The sequence below is a fragment of the Octopus sinensis genome, linkage group LG25 (assembly GCF_006345805.1).
Source record: "Octopus sinensis linkage group LG25, ASM634580v1, whole genome shotgun sequence".
NCBI lineage: Eukaryota > Metazoa > Mollusca > Cephalopoda > Octopoda > Octopodidae > Octopus > Octopus sinensis.
Genome location: NC_043021.1, coordinates 533254 through 555957, shown reverse-complemented (window position 1 = coordinate 555957; position 22704 = coordinate 533254). Strand labels below are relative to the sequence as shown.

Below are 22704 nucleotides of genomic sequence, written 5' to 3'. Positions count from 1 at the left end.
TTCCTCCCTCCCTCCTTAGAACAGGATAAATGTCCAAAAGGTTAGAGTATTACATGGTTTGCTTCCCAACCAAATGGTTCCATGTTCAGTCCCACTGTGTGCTACCTTTTCGCAAGCCCTGAGCCTTCCAATGTCTTATGAATGGATTTGGTAGATGGAAACTGAAAGAAACCCATCATATATATTCATATATATATATATATATATATTGTTTGTTTGTTTTCCACCTGCCTTCGTCTTTTGTCTATTTTCATAAAGCTTCCCGTTATATATATATATAATGGTTGTGTGGTAAGAAGTTTGCTTTCTAACCACATGGTTCTGGGTTCAGTCCCACTGTGTGGTACATTGGGCAAGTATCTTCTACTATGGCCATTCTGACCAAAGACTTGTGAGTGGATTTTGTAGATGGAAACTGAAAGAAGCCCATCGTATATATTCATATATATATATATATATATATATATATATACATTTAGTTCAAATGTACAGAAAACAAAAGACAAAGACAGGTGAGGGGACTACAAGCAGGTGTATTAGTGTTTGGTGCTTGGGGAGAATGGAAAAGTCTTTGATGTTTTGAGACTATGCTCTTCAGCAGAAAAGGATGGGAGAGAGAGAGAGAGAGAGAGAGAGAGAGAAATGTGTTGGGTTTAACATGTGTGTGTATGTGCGTGTACGTGAGGAGTCAGGCCAGCAAAGAGTGAAATATAAGGAGAGATGGAAAAAAAATTGCCAAAAAGAAAGATAGGACTGTACAATAGAGGGAAAAGATTGGGGAAGGATCGAACAAAATTTATTGCGTTTGGGCGACATAGGATATGTATAGAGGCAGAGGTGTAGCTGTGCACTTTATCAAGTTTCCTTGGCAAACCATGTGGTTCTGGGATTGATCCCACTGCACAGCACTTTGTGTAAGTCTCTTCTGTTCTAGCCTTGGGTTCATTGATTGCTTCTCACTTCAATTTGGTTGAGAGAAACCGTACAGAAACTTACACGTGCAAATGCATGTGTATGTATGTGTGTGTGTGTGTGTATATATATATATATATATATATATATATATATATATATATATATATATAACAGAATGTTTGCAATGCCAATCTCAGTGGTGCTGGAAGGCCTGTGGAAGCCATAGGCACTGACTACACCCAGCAAATAAAATATATGATGATGTGGGGTGGTGAAGCCAAAGTACACACACACACACACACACACACACACACACACACACACAACTTGCTATTTCGTTGTAACCCTTTCTCTTCTGAGTTGAAACTCTGCAGGGTTCGGCCTTACTGTTCATCCTTCTCTTGTCAATAAAAGATCAATCAGGTCCTGGGGTCCTTATTCCTAAAGAAGAAAAAACAAGAAAAACATCCTAAGAGCAGATTCGCATGAAATGGAATGACCTGTGGTAGTTTTACCAGTTCCATGCAACCTGGCAGTCTGATTCTATGCAATCCACTGAGGTGAACTTAGCCATTCCTCTTTCTGGAGTCAATAAACAAGGCACTTGTCATGTATTGGCGGAAGTGGTTGATTGTTTTCATTCTCTCCCCGTTAAGGTTCATAAGGACCCCTCATTATCTTATTTTCTTCAGAGATGATGAAGGGTTGAGCATGGATGACCACCATCTTTTCTCATTGCGAAACGGATGACTGCATCTGTCCAAGGACAGATGCAAGTTGTTACCACAGAACGGAAATCGAAGAAAACAATGAAGATATAATCATTATTAGACATCTATGCTGCTTCCTTTAAAATTGTGGCTTTTTGCCAAAGTCACAAGTCCTTTTCTTCTGACTTGTTACTGTGATTATTATTATTATTGTTGTTGTTTTTATATGGTGAGAGGTACAATGACTGTTATTTGCAACTGCCAAAGTAAAACACTTAATTCTACCTGCCCATGTATTCGTGTCTAATTAAAAATTCATTATTGCTAATTAATTAATGCTATTGATGTTAATGAGTCTTATATGTTAACCTGTTAGTTAATTAATTAACCTTTTAATTCCATTCTTCTATTTCAGTCTGTTTACCTTGGCTCTCCCGTTGTACTTTTGTGTGGACAAGACTGGACATAACTGCACTCTGTCTCCGTTGTAACTGGACGACATGGACATTACGCTGGACTCACAGCTCTCACGGAACACCTACCACAGCAGCAGCAGCAGCGGCAGTTGTTGTTGTTGTTAGCCTTGACTACAACTGACTGCTGTTGCTGCTGCTGCTGCTAACACAGCAGTAACAACAACATCATCAACAGTAGTACCATCATCATAAACCAGATTAATATTGTTCAGTCTTTCTTCCTCGACCTGCCCGCATCCCGCTAGCTTCAAACACCTACGTGACAGAAACACACACACACACACATACACGCAACAGACTATGTAGACTTTGCCATCCTCTGGATTGCATCGATGAAGATTGGAAAGGATTGATTTCCCCAGCAACCCAACCTTGGCACAAATATTAAGAAGAGGAAGAGGTGGCACTGTGCCATGCACCAACCTGTTCCAGTTAATCGCTCCATTGCACATGTCAACTGTTTTGGCTTCGCGCATCATTTTACTTCATTGCTTTCAAATTTAAAAAAAAATCAAGAAATAAACTTCAAAATAAACTGAAACCAAGCGCCAACCCTCCCTCCACCCCAGAAAAGATTTTCTTTATATATTTAAGGTGTTTTCTTGGTTTCCCTAATTGTCTTGATGGATGTTGGCTGTTAGAATGGTAAAATTTTAGGATGGCCTTCACAGACACCTGTTAAAAAAGAAAAAATATTACCGTTTCTGAACTATATTTATTTGATTATTTAAAATCATTATTGGTGCTGTCCCTCCATTGCTCTAACACTTTTCGTCAACATACCTCTCTCAAGAACAGAACGAAATACCTCAACACACACACAAAACACAGACACAATCAAAATGAAAATACTAATGAAATAGTATTATCTACTACTACTATTACTACTACTACTGATAATGATGATAATGATATCTTGATATAGAAAATATAAAATGAAATTATTTCTCATAAATAAAAAAAAATAAAATATCTATTTTTCTTTACTTTCTTAAGAATTAGTGATTACATCTTTTAGAACCCCCCCATCCTTCAACACCACCCCCCACCAATATCTACTTAGCTGTTTGTCTGTCTGGTATCCCGCTCCTCTCCTTTCTATCCCAAGACTCACCTTATAGATTGCCAATAAGTAAGCTGCTATGGGGGTTGGCATACACCCACCCCCCCAGTGCTGCCAGCTCCACCACCATTTACCAAAATATCTCTGACATTTCCACACACACACACTCACACAGATCTGATCAGCTGTCGTGTTAGCTTTGTGCTGTAACATTCAGGTGTATTTGGTTATTGATTCAACCAACAGCAACAGCAACAACATGACCCAGCAGACACCTTTAAATGTCACCGGGCCTTTGATAACAAAGACTTTACCAAAGCAGGTTGTCGCTGCCAAGAAAACCTATGGCTTTTGTGGTTCACGTTTGGATGCTTTGAGCGTTGCAAACGGTGTCCTTCAGAACGACTGTTTCATTGATGTTCTCAACATCATCCCACATTGCATATTCCTGCTGTTCAGTGTCCCAATATTGATAATATGGAGCAAATCTGTGATCGGAACTAAGAAAGTGAAAACATGGGTACATTTTCGAGTGCATGCCTTTCGTTGGGTGGTCACTCTTTTTCTGATTGGGGTGAACCTCATGGAAATTGCCGAGGGTTTGACTTCCGATGCCCATGACCCCGACTCTGTCAACTATCATGTTTTTATACCCCCTTGTGCTGCTCTCATTGGATCAGTTATGAGCATCACATATTACCACAATGTTGAAATCTGGAACTCACCAGGATTCCTGCTCATCTTGCTCGGCTACTGGTCAGCTGCCTTTGTACTCCGAGTTTTCAAACTGATCTCCCTCTACAGGAACAACATGGACTTCACTGATCTTCGACTTGACCTTACATGGGTTGTGACTGTTGTCTATGGCATCCTCATCTTTGTTGAAATGGATGTACTCCGAGTACAGGTGAGTGTCATCATTTTTTTTGTTGTCAATGTGTTATATCATAGCCAGATTCTTATACAAATATATATATACATTCACACACACACACAAAACATTTTATAACTTTATACATGCACACAAACAATCCTTTGGTTTTTTGGCAGATTCTGGCGTAAGGGTCTATAAAAGTTCCCATGCACAGACAATCTGTCCCAAGTTCTTGTGTTATAGTCTCTAGAATTATGAATAGTAAAGGAGTGAAGACAGAGCCCTGTTAAGCATCTAGCTGTGCCCTAAATTCTTTACTTTCAATCCTAAAAGCACCCTCATCCATGCCTTCCTTCTGTGGTGCCTGTCAGGACAACAAATTACAATATTTGAATTCCATTTAACCTGTTACAAGGTCAGTCTTTCCCAGTGTTTAGTAAATACTCTTGTTTTATTCTGTGCTATATTTTGTGAAGTCCCATGGTCTATTGGTTAGGGTTTTTCACTCAAGATCACTAGAGTGTGGGTTCGATTCCCAGACCTGGCTGCATGCTGTGTTTTTGAGCAAAACACTTCATTTCACATTGTTCCAGTCCACTCAGCTATAAATAGACTGGCCCTCTCACCAGGGGGCATGTTGGCCTGCTCACCTAGCCAGTGGGGTGGTGTTATTCAAAAGCTAAAACGGCTGCAAAAGTGCATTGTGACCAGTGATGTATAACATCTGATAGTCTGGTCGATCATGTGACATTTTGTTAATTACTAATATCATGGTCCAGACTGAACCACAAACTTTCTCCACTGTAGCAAGACTCATGACTATTCACATACCAGTGGACTGACATAGCAATGGACTCACATAGCAATGTCTTTTCTTTAAACTAATTACAATATTTTAAAAGAAAATACAGATGAACTTTTTGCCACTTCTTTCTAGTGAATAGCTTTAGAGGCATTTCGTTAGAGTGAAACATTTCTTGTAGTGTACAGTTTTTATCATCTGGCTCTGATCATCATCATCATCATCCTTGAATGAATGTTAAAAGATGATCTTCCAAATCTATTATAAATATGGACTGTATCATTGTTTGCATTAAATAAGGAATTTTGATCACCTTTCTTCAAAAGATGTTTTGTCACCATTTTCTCAGGGGATTTTCAACCCTTTTTTTCATTCCAAACTGCCTGAGGCCACTCTCGGTTGTATAATACAAACTTCCTGCATCGTATAACACTGATCTAAAAATCTTCCATCAAAATTTCCTGTTTGTGTTCCAAACACCAGCTGAATAACAACAATTTTATTTTACTAAATTCTTCATTATTTTCAAAATTGATTGAAACAAAATGTATTTCAAAAGAAAAATGGTAAGAAAAGGGTTCAGCCCAAAGTGCTTCAAACAGTTTGAAGAAATTCATGTGTTATTCTTGAAATGTCTTGTAATGTTAGATTAAACTCCGACATCAGCTGGGAGAGTTACTCGTTAACGAATACAGCAAAATGCTGTGGATTATATTAACATTCAGGAACATTATTTTTGTTGTGAGTTAAATAGTTGCAGACAAAGGCGAGAACTTTGGACATGTTTTGTGTCACCCATATTTTACTGGTTCCAGAGGAAATGGCCTTTTGTTGTGCTTTTCCTTTGTTAGTCTTTGTGATAATTCTAACATCATCATCACACACAGCTATTACTAAACACCACCAGACCCTGTCACAAGCCAACTATCCTTATTGTTAACACCTACCACATGACGTATTGGAGGGCCCTATTAAAGGAGTTCCCCAAATCAAAAGTAGCAGATTTAGCATTACTGAAGACTGTGTCTTTGGATTATATTTTGTCACATTATTTGTTATAAAAATTGTTAACGACACCCTGTAGTTAGGTCTTGTGCCAAACAGGACAGATTTTTAACTGACAAAACATGGTGTTCACATATATGTATGTGTGTATGTGCTTATGTATGTGTGTGTTCTTATGTATGTATGTGTACACATATTTGTCTGTGTTGTGTGTTTGTAAAATTGCTGTCATCCATACATACAGGCTTCTCCTTTACAGGTGCCAGTGTTAGGTAAATGCACCCCTTGTCATTGACATGTAAAACATACCCATGTAAAGTGGTTGGCATTAGAAAGGGCATCCAGCCATACAAGCTATGCCACAACAGACAATTGGAGTCTGGACAGCTCCCGGCTGGCCAGCTCCATATCAAACCGTCCAACCCATGCCAGCATGGAAATCGGATGTTAGATGATGATGATGATGATGATGATATATCTCACCGTTTAATGTCCATTTCCCATGCTGGCATGGGTTGGACAGTTTGACAGGAGCTGGCCAGCCAGAGAGCTGCACCAAGCTCCAGTTATCTGTTTTAGCAAGGTTTCTATGGCTGGGATGCCTTTCCTGATGCCAACCACTTTACAGAGTGGCACTGGGTGATTTTTATGTGGCACCCTCAGCAATGAGGTCACTGAATAATTTAGAAGATCCCTCAACTGAAGTGGGAGTAGTTTTGAGGGAAGTAATTTTGTGCCAGGTGATGAAAGGTTAGAGGATGAATAAAGGGACAGAAATAGGGGTCCTGTAGTAGAGGAGATACAGGGATACTTCAGTAGGAGAGAAAGAGAGAGAGAAATGAGATGGGGGTGGGGTGGGGTGTACACTGAAGTTATGGGGGGAGGTGTATATAAGTGGGACAAGGGATTGGAAAGGGTGAGTGTGTGGGTAAGTTCATGAGAGTGGGAGGTAGAGGGGAGGGAATGTAGTGAATGGACGCAAGTAGAAGGAGGTGGGGTGTTATGAGGATATATTGTGCGGGAGTGATTCAAGAGGGACACATTGTGTGTGGAGTAAGGTTTGCAAGGAGAGGGAGAGTGGGAGACAGAGGGGAAGGCAATACAGCGAGTGATGAACTTGGGTAGGGGACTGGGGAAGGCTGTGAACTGGCAGAAATGTTAGCGAAATGCTTAGCGGTATTTCATCTGCTGATACGTTCTAAGTTCAAATTCTGCCGAGGTCAACTTTGCCTTTCATCCTTTTGGGGTTGATAAATTAAGTACCAGTCACGCACTGGCGTCGATGTAATAACTTATTCCGTTTGTCTGTCCTTGTTTGTCCCCTCTACGTTTAGCCCTTGTGGGCAATAAAGAAATAAAGGGACTGGGAAAGGGTTAGAAAGCTGGGTTGTGATTTTGCCTCTCCTTCAAAGTGAAAGGCCGATAGTATTGTGCTTGTGTATGAAGAGCCATGTTGCATGGCAGTGAAACATGGAGTGTGACTGCAGAGGACATGTGAAAGCTTGAAAGAAGTGAAGTTAGCAATGCTCCGATGGATGTGCAGTGTCAGCATTCATGTATGGCAAAGTACAAATGTGTAGAAAAGAATTGGGTGTATGAAACATTAGATGTAATGGGCAAAAGAACTACTGTGCTGGTATGGTCATGTGATGTGTATGGATGAGGACAGCTGCATTAAGAAGTGCCAATGGCTTAATGTGGATTGGAAGGGTTGGAAGAGGATGTTGGGACAAGGTGGTGGAAATTGACCTTCAGAGAAGATGAGGAAGGACTGAGATGATTGGCATTTTGCTGTGCTTGAGAAGACCCATCCATCTTCTATAAAACCCTACAAGGCCCTAGAAGCATGATGTTTATATATATGCCCCTGCATGCAATCTATCCCTGACAAATCCCTCCTCCACAACTCATCTTTCTAACACCTCCTCCCTCCCACTTGTGTTCTCTCACTGCAATCCTTTCCCCTCCTTCCATCTCCCTCCCTCCTTTCACACCCTCACAAACTTACCCACCTGCTCACCCTCTGTGCCACATATATACTTCCCTGTAATTTGAGGGTTTAGTATACCCTAACATATCTTCATGATCTTTTTCTCTCTCCTCTATTTCTCTCCAACTGGGGTAGCCATGTCTCTCCTCAACAGCAAGGTCCCTATTTCTTTCCCTCTCTTCATACTCCAACCTCTAGTCCCCTGGCACAAAGTCGCCTCCCTCAATACTCACACGAAGGGTCTTATCTTGCAAAGTACTTGGTAACTTTGCTGGGTGCTTGTGCCATGTGAAACGGCACCCAGTGCACTCTGTACAGGGGTTGGTGTTAGGAAGGGCATCCAGCTGTAGAAACTATACCAAAGCTGACAGTGGAAGTTGGTGCAGTCTTCTGGCTTGCCAGCTCCTCTCAAACCATCTGACCCATGCCAGCACAGAAATTGGACATTAAATGATATATGTATGTGTGTGTGTGTGTGTGATCATCATTATCATCTTCTTTTATCATCTGTTGTCCTTGCTGGCATGGGTTGGATGGTTTGACCAGGGCTGGCAAGGCTGGAAGGTTGCATCAAGTTCCAGTTTGATTTGGCATGGTTTCTAATGGTTGGATGCCCTTCCTATCAGCAACCACTTGGAGAATGTAATGAGTGCTTCTATGTGCCACTGGCCCAGGTGCCAGTTGTGTGACACCATTATCTACCATGACTACAGTTTCACTTGGCCTGATGGGTCTTCTCAATGTGTGTGTGTGTGTGCGTGTGCATGTATGTATATATGTATATGGTTGTCTGTGTGTATGGTGGTTGGTTGTATTTGTTGTGTTTTAGTGCTGCTGGAAAGAAGGGAAACAGTTTTTTAGTCTCAAGTCAGCTCTGATCAAACAGTTGGCCTATGATAAGATATTTCACATAGGACCATCCCATCTTTTTCTAAGTTGGTAAGATGTAATTTGAGGGAATTTGACTGTTATTTCTATGTGCTTGAAGGACTACATTGAGGCACACTTGATTTAGCAGGAGCTACTTCAAGTACAGTTTCTCAGGTGATGGTAATAGTGGGGGCATCTGTACATGCATTACACGGAGTGTTATGTTATCTGCATACGAGGTTGTATGTATGTGTTGTGGAGGTATGGAAAAGTTGCCAGGGTATAAGTTGAAAAGGGTAGGTGAGCGGGTGGATCCTTGCAAGAAAGTCTTGTTCAATTTACAAGAAATCTTCCTCAATTATTTCCATTCCATCTTTAAAAAGAATGGTTAAAAATACTGGATAAATTGATACTGAATAACATGGCGGTGGTGTTGGTGTTGGTTAAGAGGTTATTGACTTCAGAGAAGCTTGTTTCTCATTCAGGAAATTAATCTGCACGCGCGTGCATACACACACACACACATCATATAATAAACACACACATGCAGATACACATTACACCGTACATACATACATTCCACATATGCGCATTAATGAAGGAACCTCATTCTGCTTGCTACAAATAACAGCTAAATCTCCCTCAAATCACCCCCCCCCCACCACTACCATCTTAAAGAAGGATATGTATGATGTGATCCTATGTCGTGGGATAGTTTCTTCTTCAGCTGCCAACAGGAAATCATAATAATTTTGATACCTTCCAACTATATCCGTTCTTGTGCTGATGTTGAGTAACATAGATGCTGCCTAGGAATACATGGGTTCTTTCGGCCCAAATTGTAGCATTCCTTTTCCCCTCCCTCAGCCATACAAACACTACACCAAACAAGACAGGATTAATGAAGACTCCTGCACAATTGCACAACGATATACATGTAACCCATGGGGTAACTCTGGACAATCCTTCATCATGTGGCAAGGAATTGTCCAGTGGTTGTCTCTGAAAGCTGTGGCAAGCTTGTTGGAGTGATGTTAAAGTTTACTCTTGGTACCTTGGAAAATGGTGGATTACAAAAATTGCAGAAATCCTGATGTATGCTGAGGAGGCTGATAATCTCTATGAAGTCATTAAGTCACTCTAAAGCCCCAGGAATTGTTCCATGGTACCCCTTTACTTATTGGAATTGCAATTCTCTAATGAAAGACCAGTCAGCAATGGAGTGGACACCTCAACCAGCTCCTAAATTGTAGACCCAATAATCTTGTTGGAATTTTGTAAATTATACCATAATCCACCGTTAATGAGTCATCAATGTTAGGAGTTGGGTGGGGTGGGGTGCTGCTGCTGTCAAAATTAAACAAAATCCCAGGAAATTTCCCTGGCTGAGGAACATTCTGCAGTGATCCTGAAGGAAAATGGTCCAATAGCTTTTAATTATCTATTTTTCTTTTACCTTTTATTTTTTTCAGTCATTAGTGGCCATGCTAGAGCACTGCCTGGAAGAAATTTTAGTCAAATGAATCAACCTCAGGACTTTTGCTGAACTGTTAAGTTACAGGGACATAAACACATCAACACCAGTTGTCAAGGGGAGGTGGGGGACAAACACGCATACATATATATACAGTGGGCTTCTTTCAGTTTCCATGTACCAAATTCACTTGTAAGGCTTTGGTTAACCTGAGGCTACAGTAGAAGACACTTGCCCAAAGTGCCATGCAGTGGGATCGAACCTGGAACCATGTGGTTAGGAAGCTAGCTTCTTAGCTGACAACCACACCTGTGCCTACAATACAGCCACTACACAAAACAAACAATGCAGAGCTGTTTGTTCCAACCGTAGAGCTACAGCTCTCTTGTTCATTGGCAGCCTTAGACTTAAAACTCAATTCCAACCAGCATCGGAAAATCTCTAACCCGAGTCAAAGGGACCGAGGCAGAGTTAACACGAGCGTCGTAACAAAGTAGCTTCGGCAGAAATGAGAATTGTTGCAAACAGCTTTGGAACCTGTTCACTTCTGTGGAATCGTCTTCAAAAGTTTTGTTGCTTGTACAGGTTCAGGGATCTCTTCCTTTAGTTCCACATAAGGAAGATGGTTGTTGTTGGCAGACAGAGCTGTTCTATGTAAAAATGATAGGACAAGGCCTTATATTGGTCCCTCTATTATTTATTATTGTTTGTAGGACTCGGTCAAGATTTACTATCAACTTCCAATTTGATGAAAACTTTTTCTCCATTAAAAGAATACAGACCACCCCTGAGTTGAGATCGAAACAAAATCATCTGGTTACAGTACCCTGAAATCTGACAAGTGATTACCTCAGCGGGTCACCACAATTAGTCAAAAAAAAAAAAAAAGAAAAAAGTGGGTCTGACATTGAATGTCCAGCAAACTGAGGTCATCTGTCAGTTGTGCCCTGCACTATCCCACCTCTCTCTCTTCCCCACTTTCTTGGTACATCCATTAACAACTAACCACAACTTTCTAATTCAGACACCTGGGTAGCATAATTTCCAATAAGTGCATACAAGATCAGGAAATTATAAATTGCCTCAGACATTCCTCTGGGAAGGCTAAGGAAGTGGGGGTTTTCTAAATAACTGTCTCAACCTCCAGACTAAGGTCCTCAACCACCGGTCATTTTGTGCTTCTACTTTCTTGTCTGGTTGTGACTCATACTTTATATACAGCCAACGCATAGACCTAATGTGTGTGTGTGCTTGGTAGTGGTATGTGCTTGAAGTTTCACTGTGTGTATAAGAACATATATAAACCAACTCTGTGTATGTTGTAAAAGTATATGTGTGTATGTGCATGTGTACACACACACACAAACATATATGAGTGAGAGAAAAACTGTATTGCTTGAGTGGTGTATATGTGCAATGTGTATTATAAATAGAGTGTATTGAATAATTTGTGTGTGTGTGTATATATATATATATATATATAGTGTGTATTGACTAATGTGAGTGTATATAATTATATATGTATATATATACACATACAGTATGTATTTTGCAGTATTTGTATTTTATAATTAGACTCTGTTCAAAGTTGAACACAGCATATATCGTAGTGTGTGTGTATATATGTTTGTACAGATGTGGCTCTTCCTCTGTGTGTGTGTGCATGACTGTATATATATATATATATATATATATATATATATGTATGTATACGCACACACACACACACACATGTGCAATGCTCTATGCATTTTGTTGTGGACTAGATCTGTGTATGCACACCTTCTGAATGCGTTATTTTGTGTTTGTCATGGTGACAATATATCACCCCAGTAAATTACTAGTACTTCATCTCCATGAGCATTGAAATGTGAACTCGGGGACTAAATAATGTGCATTGTCTGGATCACAACTACCATCACCCCACTATTACCACTACCACTACAACCATCACCACCACCACCACCATCCCTACTGATAGCAGTCACTACACCATCACCATCACCACCATTGGAAATTAGATTTCATAGTTCGTTAGCTTGAACACTGTGTAATTACAAGGAAATTAATTTTTTACACCTACCTGCAATTCAATCAATTGCCCTACCTCCTCCTCCTCCTCCTTCAATTAGGGGCCGCAAAATACCCTTTGTTTATTTATTTATTTACTTATTCTGTTGTATTTAAAAACACAAACGTTGGTTAATGTTTTCTCTGTTCGTTAGTGTTTGTTAATTATCTGTTTTCACTGCCAAATTGGATGATTATCCTCCCGCCATCTCTTCTCTTCATTACTTCATCAATAAAGATTAATTGTGTTCGATTAATGAAGCTTATACACATATACACGCTCGTTAGATACTCAACAATGATCAGGTCACTTCTTTCTCTTTAGTTTTGTTGTTATTTTTAGCCCTAGGTCTGCCTTGATTCACAACACACCTATGTTCAAAGGCATTTCAGCCATGACCATCCTGCCTTACATTCTTCAATTTGTTTTTTTATTTTTGAAATATTAAGTTGTGATATGAGATTTGGCAGCTATTTCTAGCATTTTGAGTGACCCCATTCAGGTTTCTTGTGTGTCATTGTAATTGTGAATGGTTATCCATCCTTAACACCACCTGTCACTACATCAACTCCACCATTCAAAATGTATGTAGGTGTGTGTGCATGAATGTGTGTGTGTGCATATATATATATATACACAGGGTGCAATGGGTGGGTAATTTGTCGCCATTCTATATTTTTAATTTTGCACATGCACATTGTTTGTTTTTGATTTTGTTGACTACATAGTTTAGTAGGGTCAGTTGGGCACTCTCTGTGAGAAAAACAGTACCATGATGCAATTCACCCTGCCAGAAATTTGGAAACGACATGCCGTACTGCTTGGCATTCGCGTCGGAAGTTCCCAACATGAACATTTCAGAGTGCTTGGGTGTGAATCTGAGGACAGTGCAGAGGATTCGGAAAGAGTTGGATGAATCTAATGGCGACTACAAAAGTACAGCAGCTCAAAAAATTCACTCTGATCGTTCTGATATGAAAAGAACCCCTGAATTTGTTGATGAGATCCAAGCCATGATGATCCCTCCAAGTAAATCAGGTCCATCGCCAGGAACATGGGAGTGTCTGATCTTCTTATCAGGCAGGTAGTGCATGAAGACATTTGGTATTCCTCCTACAAGATGTGAAAGGGCCTATTTTTATCCTAAGCCATCAAGAACAAGAGGAAAAGACCATGCTACAAAGCTTTTGAACAAACTTGAGAATCCCCTTCAACTGAACATGCTTTGGTTTTTCTCAGACGAGAAATGTTTCTGCTAGGAACACACAGAACAACCGTTAGCTTGTTGTGTCCCCAAAACATGTACCAAGAATGATAAAGATCAAACTTCCAGTCAATATCATGGCGTTTGGAGTGATCACTAGTGATGGCAACTTTATACCTCCATTTATCTTCAGACTCAACATGGAGGCCTACATCAAGTGCCTGGAGGAGGTAGTGCTGCCCTGGGTCAAGAGGGTGGCTGCTGGAAGACCCTATGTCTGGCAACAAGACTCTGCACCATGTCACACAAGTAGGAGAACCCAGTCATGGCTGTCAGACAATTTCTGCAACCACATCACACCTAATATCTAGCCACCTAATTCCCCAGACTGCAACCTCCTTGATTATTATGTGTGGAGCACAGTTGAGTGAGAGACCAACAAAACTCCTTGTAACACCAAAGATGAACTGATGGCAAAGATTATGGCAGCATTCACCAACCTAAACAAGGAGACTGCCCAGAAAAGTTGCAGGTGATTCCGTAGTCGTCTGGAAGCTGTGGTTGAAGCCAATGGCAATTTTATTGAATAAATTTACTGTAGACTTTAGTATTTCAAGATCTTTTTATGTAATTTTGGTAAATATATCTGTTAAAATGAGATGTCAGTGTTATTTTCATTTTTGCGCAGTTTACCGGACCCTGTATATATGTATGTATGTCTGAATATTTACCTTCTGTATGTGTTTGCATGACACAGTTTGAGCAAAGCAGTGACATCATGTTTGTAGCCATGATATCACATTGTGTAACTCAACACTTTCAGTGAATGAAAACCAGTCAATGGTTATCAACAGAAAGAGTCTCTGGTCATAGATAAGACTTTGGCCAACACAAACCAGTAATGGGAAAAACAGACATAAAAACAGTGTTGTTGATAACAGTGGAGACTAACTTCAGAATATAAAGACACTCAGCCAAAAACCATTTCTGCTATTCTGCTCTCTTTAGGTCAGTCTGAATATTAACAAATTGCACATCCATCTGCTAATCAAGCTCTTCTGTAAATATTGCCTTTTTTTTATTTTAAGGGTCTCTTTTGTATTTAGGGATTGAGTTATTTAATGCAAGAAGGCTTTGTTATTCATAATGATCTCATGATAATGTTCATCTCTTACTATCTTTTCATTCCAGAAATATGCTTTTTTCCAAGAACCATGCCCAGTACACTCCCCTGAAGAACTGGCTTATCTCAAATACATCCAACCCTATGTAAGCTTCTTATCAAAGATTACCTTCTGGTGGATTACTGATTTGATAAGGAAAGGTTTCCGACACGTCATAGAGTTACACAACCTGGGTAAACTCCCTATGGTAAGTAAAGGATCTGACTCCATCTCTTTCACTTCCCTAACTCCTCTCTCAGTGGCCCCTTTCTCAAGGCTTGACTTCACTGCTGATGGTTTCTATTCTATTGGACCCTAAAATGGCACGGCTCCACTCACTACACCAAATTCTCTCTCTCTCTCTTTCAAATCATATGGATAAGTTTCTTGTTGCTAATGTATCACACCATTGATATTTCTCTCACATTGGATGAGTCAGAACTGTGTGTGTGTGTGTGCCTAAATGTGTGTTTGTATATATATGTATGTCCACTGTGTCTCTAAATAATGTGTTGTATGTCTGTACTTCCAGAACCTCTCCCACCATGACCACCACTACATTACATCAACTACATAGTGCATTCTTTAACACCCTAAGAACTGTAATGAACTCCGTTACATCACATCTGTGGAGGGTATTTCTTAACATCATGTGAACTGTGATGAATACCATCATACCACGTTTACTACATATGATATCCTTATAGAAACATATGCCACAGGCAGTGATAGAACATGCTGAAAGGAGCTTCAATACACTACCCTGTCCCCTGTCCCATTTCACCTAATTATGACATCATCATCGTCATCATCATCACCATAGTCATTGTTGCATGTAGGATGAACCTAGCTGTCAGAGGTTTAACAAGATGGGGCAGGCTGGGGTACCCCTGTCGAGTGGTTATGGTGACACAGGTTGTTTGGTGGAGAAAGCTGAAAGACTGAGGTTGACACTTTTCTCTTCATTCAAACCCTTATCAACTTTTTCAAGTTTCACTTGGAAAGGACTGAAAGTGGAGGGGGAAGTATTTTTTCCCAGCAAATTTGTCAAAAGGTGAGTGATTCTGGCAAAAATGGTTAGGGTGACTGGATCCATCATCATCACCATTATTATTATTATTATCACACATCATGGCAATCCCTCAAGGTCGAGGATGATGGTCTTCGCGCAAATTTACTGGTGAGTCCATAGGTGACCGATAAGACCAATACTTGCTTGAAAAGATCGGTCGTAGTGCGGACATCTAGTGCCGGAAGGGAGAGTTGTTGTTGGCGCTCCTTCCGTCGTCGTCTTTTCTCCTCCAGCTCTGCAGACCTTTTCGACTCGAAAGTCGCCGTTCCCTCATGGATGGTGGTTTTCCAGAGTGGTCTGTTTTTTGCCGTTTCCTCCCACTTAGTGAAGTCGATGTCACACTTTTTGAGGTTTGTTTTCAGGGAGTCCTTGCAGCGTTTCTTCTGGCCTCCTTTTGTATGCTTGCCGTTTTTGAGTTGGGAGTAGAATATCTGTTTGGGAAGTCGTTTGTCAGTCATTCTGACCATGTGGCCGCTCCATCTTAGTTGGCCTTTGATGACATAGGCTTCGATGCTGGTCATTTTTGCTTCTTGTAGCACGCTGACGTTTGTTCTTCTGTCTTCCCAGCTGATGTTAAGGATCTTCCGAAGACAGCGTTGGTGAAATTTCTCGAGCGTTTTGAGGTGGTGACTATACGGGGTCCAGGTTTTGGATGCGTAAAGGAGGGTTGGAATACTGACTGCCCTGTACACCATGAGTTTGGTTTCGGTTCGGATGTCCCAATCAGCAAAAACTCTTGTTTGAAGCTTGGCGAAAGCTGTTCCTGCACACTTCAGACGGTGTTGGATTTCATTGCTGAGGTCTACCTTTGCTGACAGATAGCTCCCAAGGTAGCAGAAATGGTTCACATTTTCCAGTGGAATTCCTTCAAGTTGAATCGATGGCGGGTTGTCAACACGGGTATTGGGAGGAGATTGGTAGAGTAAGTGAGTCTTCTTGATGTTGATGCTTTGTCCAAGTTTAGTATATGCATGATGAAAAGCATTTAGGATCTGTTGGAGGTGATCCTCTCTGTAAGCTGCTACACTGTTGTCGTCGGCATATTGGAACTCTAGCAAGCTTCGCGCCATTGTCTTTGATGTACTTTTGAGGCGAGTGAGGTTGAAAAGCTTGCCGTCCATTCTGTACGAGATCTCGATGCCAGGTGGAAGGTCATCTATGATATGCAACACTGTCGCGATAAAGATGGTAAAGAGAGTTGGCACTATCATGCAGCCTTGCTTCACTCCGGAGGTGACTTTAAAGGGCTTTAAATTGTATATTGTGGTGATTATTATTACTATTATTATTCTTAAGACAGTGAGCTGGCAGAATCATTAGCACACCGGGCATATGTTCTGAGTTCAATTCTGTCAAGGTCAGCTTTCCTCTTCATTCTTTCAGGGTCGATGAAATAAGTACCAGTGAAACACTGGGGTCATTGTAATCAACTAGTCCCCTCCCCACAAATTTCAGGCTTTGTGCCTTTAGTAGAAAGGATTATTGTTATTATTATTTTGGTCTGTCTCAGGTTAGGTCTTATTCCTGGTAAGGATTCTGTTGATACCGGGTTTACTACCGGTGACTTTAGGTATCCACACGTTTTCAGCAGTCTTTCAAGTGCTTAGAACCCGAGCTCTACCGGACATTCTATTCCAATCTCCTTTAGCCATTTGTCTATATCTTGGTTTACTGTTCCCAACACACCAATTATTATAGGCACAGCCTTTACTGTTCTCATGCCCCGAATTCTTCCTATTTCAAAATTTAAGGGATTGTATTTTTTTTGCTTTTTTGTCCCCTTTCTTTTTGACCCCAGAATCAAACAGGCATGATGGGTCAATTAGTAAGCAGATATTATTATTATTATTTTGTTTATGAATTTGTGTTGCAAGACTCCTCATGTGAAATATTCTTGTATTTTGGGATGGTCAATTTTTTTTTTTTTTGTTTTTCCAAATAAACACATGCGCCATATATTCATTCTTCACTTGCTTATCACTGTTATTATTCTAACGAATGTCCATTGTCCGGAAATCTTTCATCACACATCTGTGACCTCTTCAATGACATTTTCCATCCTCGTGTGTCAATCATGGATTAAGCAGAGCAAGAGCACACACAAGGATGGAAAGTGTCACTGAAGAGGTCACAGATGTGTGACACAGGATTTACGGACAAATGACATTCGTTAGAATAAGAACAGTAATAAACGAGTGGAGAATGAATATTTAGTGCCTGGGTTTATTTAGCAAAAAAAAAAAAAGACTATCCTGAAATACAACAATATTATTATTATTATTATTGTCTACCTAAACTGTTTTAATCCTCTTAAAAACCAGAACACTGTCATATTTACTGGATTTGGATTAATACCCCCCCCCCCCTTATTTGTTCCATCTCTCTATCAAATCCACCCCTCACTCTATTGTACTTTGTCTCCCTCTTTCCCTTTTGCTATCTTCTCTCTCTCCTCTCTTGTAACTCCTAATCTCCCTCCTCCTCTCCCACACTCTCTATTGCTCTTTCCCTCCAACTCTGTACTTCCTCCTACCTCTCACCTCTACTCACAATTCTGCGTCACTGACCTTGATATATGTAATACCAGCATGGCATTCTCACCACCACACACCACCAACCTCAACCTTCAAACTAACCTAATTGTTGTTGTTGTAGTTGTTGTGAGCCATGGTCCATCCCATCGATGATGACAGGAAGATATTTAAACATCAACCAACTGTAATCCACCAATCATTCACTCCAGATCTACCCATATCTCTCTGTAGTTGATGACTATTGAGTAACTGGGTGATGATGATGATGATGATGGTGGTGGTGGCGATGGTGTTTGTAGTGTGATGGAAATGGTGGTGTTGGTAGTTGTAGTGATGGTGGTGGTGATGATGGTGTTTGTAGTGGTGGTTGCCGCTTAAGGCTTGGCTCAGCTCTGATCCAACTGATTTATGATTAAAGATGTTCCAGTTGTGCTTGTTACTCTCAGCCCTTAATAACCAGACCCTATTGTTAAAGGTTCTCCTGCCATAACCACTCCGACATTTATTTTCACAGTGTATCTTGGGCTGCAGTATTTATTGTGCCCCCTTTTTTTTTGAAGGAAGTAGAATGTGATTCAAGAGTTATTTGGTGGCTGATTGTAGTTAGCTGATCACATCAACCCCAGTACGTAATTGGTACTTAATTTATTGACCCCGAAAGGATGAAAGTCAAAGTTGACCTCTGTGGAATTTGAGCTCAGAGATGGAGATTGGTGAAATGACACTAAGCATTTTGTCTGGCATGCTCAGGGTTTTGCCAGCAACTGCCTTAATAATAATAATAATAATAATAATAATAATAAATGCCCTGATGCAGTACCAGGCAGTGGCTCTCATGGCTTCTGATCTTAACTGATTGGAAGTGTTATCATGTACATTGTTTTGTCTTGGTATAAAAGATGGGCTACAGCAAATATTCTGCTCAATACCACAGATTTGCTTGTCAGTTGTTTGACCTTAACCAGTTGAGCATGTCCCTTAGTGGCTGACGATATGTGCATCTCTGATCACGAGCAGAAGTAGTTGGGGAGCATCATAGCCATGTGTTGAGAGGGATTCTTTGAGGTTTGAATAGTTCACCTCTGGAAACATGGGTGGTTCTTTCAACATCCTTAAGCAACCCTTATTCAGGGACCGTTTGAGCAGGATGGGCTACTCAACCTGAAGAAAATTCTAACTGGGCCCCACCTGCAAGGTCATGTGCTGTTTATCTTGATATGAGATCACCATATCGCGCACATATGGTTGTGATGCATGTGCCTGGTGTACCTTTATCAGACGGGTAGTCATGATGGGTATATTGGGCTTCGTATATTTTACTCCAGTGTCACTTTGATGGCATGAACTGCTCTCTCACTCAATAATAATAATAATAATATCGATTTCACAATTTTGGCACAAGCTGGTGATTTCAGGGGTGGGGTTAAGTTAATTACACCGACCCCAGTTCTCAACTGGTACTTATTTATTTGACCTCACAAAAATATGAAAAGCAAAGTTGACCTCGGCAGTATTTGAACTCAGAACGTAAAGATTAAAGATGGATGAAATGCCACTAAGCATTATGCCCAGTATGCTAATGCTTCTGCCAGCAACTTTTTTGCATTGGTGCAAAGCCAGAAATTTTCAAAAGGAAATGGTCAGTTATGTCAATCTCAGAATTTGACTTTATTTACTCTTGAGGGACGAAAGGCAAAAGTGATGTCAGTGGGGTTTGAACATGAAAGGCCAGAACTTGACAGTTTGTCACCCAATACTAACAGTGAAAATGATGATAAAATTTTCATTAGGGAAAACAGAAATATTGGTTATGGAAAATGTCTAATGACAAGAAAATGACATGGAATGGTTGTGTACATCACTTGTCTCTGCGTGACTTTAGGCATTTACTGTGATCCTATTATAGGTGGCCAGTGCAACCCTATAAAGGGTGTGGTCTGTGTGTCTTTAGAAGGTTGGTTACGGTGACCCCATGGACCTGACTGCATGTGGTTTGCAATGCCCCCATCATCATCATCACCACTCCTCCCCACTCTCTCCACCACCATCACCATTATCAATAATAGTTGTTTCTAACGTTGGCACAAGGCCAGAAATGAGTTGAAGGGGTTTAGTTGATTGCATTGACCCCAGCACTTGTCCAGAACTTTATTCTGGAGGGATAAAAAGTGAAATTGACATTGGTGGGATTTGAACTCGGAACACCCACTCATGATCACCACACACTGCAGGCCCTTCCGCTCACTGCAGACCCACCATATGCTCATCCACACACACTCTCCATGCCCTCACATATCTACCATCCTCTCCTCAGCTGCTCCAGTTTCTCTCTTCATCATTTGCTACAGTCACCTATTCCCCCATCTCTAAACACCTCTTCTCATGCCATAATGAAACAGCCCTCTCTATCCCGTCTCTACCACCTGTACCTTGTGGGTATGTTCCAATTCGTCTCCAACACCATCTGTTTCTTTCTGTCTCTATCTTTCCCTTGGACCCTATATCCTTTTCCTCTCCTTTCTTTTCCTTCTGGGGGAGCCAAGTATCTCCTTTATAGTTAGAAACCTACCGTTATCCTTGAGCTTCTCAACTGGCACAAACCTACCTCCTTCAGCACTACTCTCCTCTCCTGGCCAAAGGGTCTTTGTCTGATCTGGTGTGGGTGTCACATAAAAAGCACCCAGTCCACTCTGTAAAGTGGTTGGCATCCAGCTGCAGAAACCAAAGCAGACAACTGGTGCCCCCCTCACTGACTTGCCAGCTTCTGTCAAACTGTCCAACCCATGCCAGCATGGAAAACAGATATTAAATGATGATGATAACATAAAGAGAAATACCACAGGGCATTTTGTTTGGCACTCTACCCAGTGCTGGATTAACCATAAAGCAGAATAAGCACATGCTTAGGGTATCAAAGGAAGGAGGAGGCACCACAGAAATGGTAAATGGTTTACTGCACAAAAGAAATCACTTTAAACTTGCTAAAATAATATTTGGGATGCCTTTATCTCTACTAAGTATAGATGCAGATGTGTTACCTAAGATTAATTTTGAGGATCTGATCAAAGACTTTGCAATTCAGAAAAGTAGGAGGAAACTTTTCAAATCTGAATAAAGGGGAAGGAGACAAAGATAAACACTATTTTCCCTCTTACTGTTTTGAAAAACAAAAATTTATTTTATGGTTTGTTATTGTTTATATTTTGAATTACATAATCTTTTATGGAGGCACCAAAATGTTTTAAGTGCTTAGGGCCTCGATGGATCTTAATCCAGCCCTGACTCTACCATTACTGCCAATCCATTGGTCAGTATTAATAATATTTTCACACAGGAGAGTCTGTAGTGGAGAGGGTCACAAAGTTCAATATTCAAGAGGAATGAATAAAGTTTCAGTCTGTCCTATGTCAGAGAGAGAGAGAGAGAGAGAGAGAGAGAGAGGCGGTGGTGTTGTATGAACTCCTGTAGACAAGTAAAGGAAGAGATGGCGAGATTCAATTTTGTCATTTATTTTGCCAGCTGTAACAGGCCTCAGTGATTTTGTATGTTTCATCCTCAATCCCAGATTGCAATACAACTCATTGAACTGCTTTTGTGACTATTTGGTTGTAACCAATTGCTTCATATTTCAAATGTTTATCTAACGTTTTCACTTTTAATATTTCAGACAGAGAAATCTACATACAACTACAAGAAGATTTGGATTTCATTTGAAAACAACAAGGTTTGTTCTTGTTTTTACAGATGATCAGTTTTACTAATTTAAATGATGAATACTAAGTGGTACAGCACAGTACCAGCTGGTACAATACAGCAGCTAGGAGTATAGTATTTATGTCATACACTAAAATATCTGGTACTGTACAGTGTCTGGTGGTTTAGTACCTACTCTGATCTAAAACTGAGGGGATAAAACACATGTGCAATGTTGAGTTAAACTTCAGTATTTCACTGAGATATTCTTCCCAGAAATGGATCCAGAAACTTTGTGTCACCTTGGTGTTACATTGTGACATATTTATGGTGATAATATGTAACAGCTTAAGGTGAAGAGTTGGCAGAATCGTTAGCATGCCTTACCTTCATGAGGCCCAACGCTTGAAAGGTGCTTTTTACGGGCCACCAGTATTGGCCATGACTACATCAGTCAGTTACGTGTCACCAGCATCGGCCATGACTGTGATTTCAGTTGGTTTGATGGGTCTTCTCAAGCACAGCATATTGCCAAAAGTCTCGGTTGCTTGTCATTACTTCCATGAGGTCCAATGTTCAAAGATCATGCTTCACCGCCTCACCCCATGTCTTCTTAGGTCTACCTCTACCACAGGTTCCTTCCACAGTTAGAGGTCTGTCCTTGTCCATACACATCACATGACCATAACAGTGCATTTGTCTCTCTTTCACACCACATCTGATGCCTCTTATGCCCAACTTTTCTCTCTAGATGCTTACACTCTGTCGTACATGCACACTGACATTGC

The 22704-nt window shown here is 40.6% G+C and overlaps 1 protein-coding gene and 1 long non-coding RNA gene across 11 annotated transcripts in view; one reads left to right on the top strand and one right to left on the bottom strand.

Moving 5' to 3' along the window:
- Positions 1–22704, top strand: part of LOC115224204 (ATP-binding cassette sub-family C member 9-like) — a 99173-nt gene that overhangs the window by 8204 nt on the left and 68265 nt on the right. For all 10 annotated transcript variants that reach the window (XM_036513138.1, XM_036513136.1, XM_036513134.1 and 7 more), the window contains exons 2-4: positions 2041–4071; positions 14646–14825; positions 21891–21947. In XM_036513138.1, coding sequence (XP_036369031.1) covers positions 3424–4071; positions 14646–14825; positions 21891–21947 — 885 coding nt within the window. In that variant the 5' untranslated portion in view covers positions 2041–3423. The remainder of the gene's footprint in view (positions 1–2040; positions 4072–14645; positions 14826–21890; positions 21948–22704) is intronic.
- The window catches only part of LOC118767841, a 94030-nt gene continuing 72578 nt past the window's right edge, over positions 1253–22704 (bottom strand). Inside the window, exon 3 of the long non-coding RNA XR_005003740.1 lies at positions 1253–1356. This is a non-coding gene — a long non-coding RNA (uncharacterized LOC118767841). The remainder of the gene's footprint in view (positions 1357–22704) is intronic.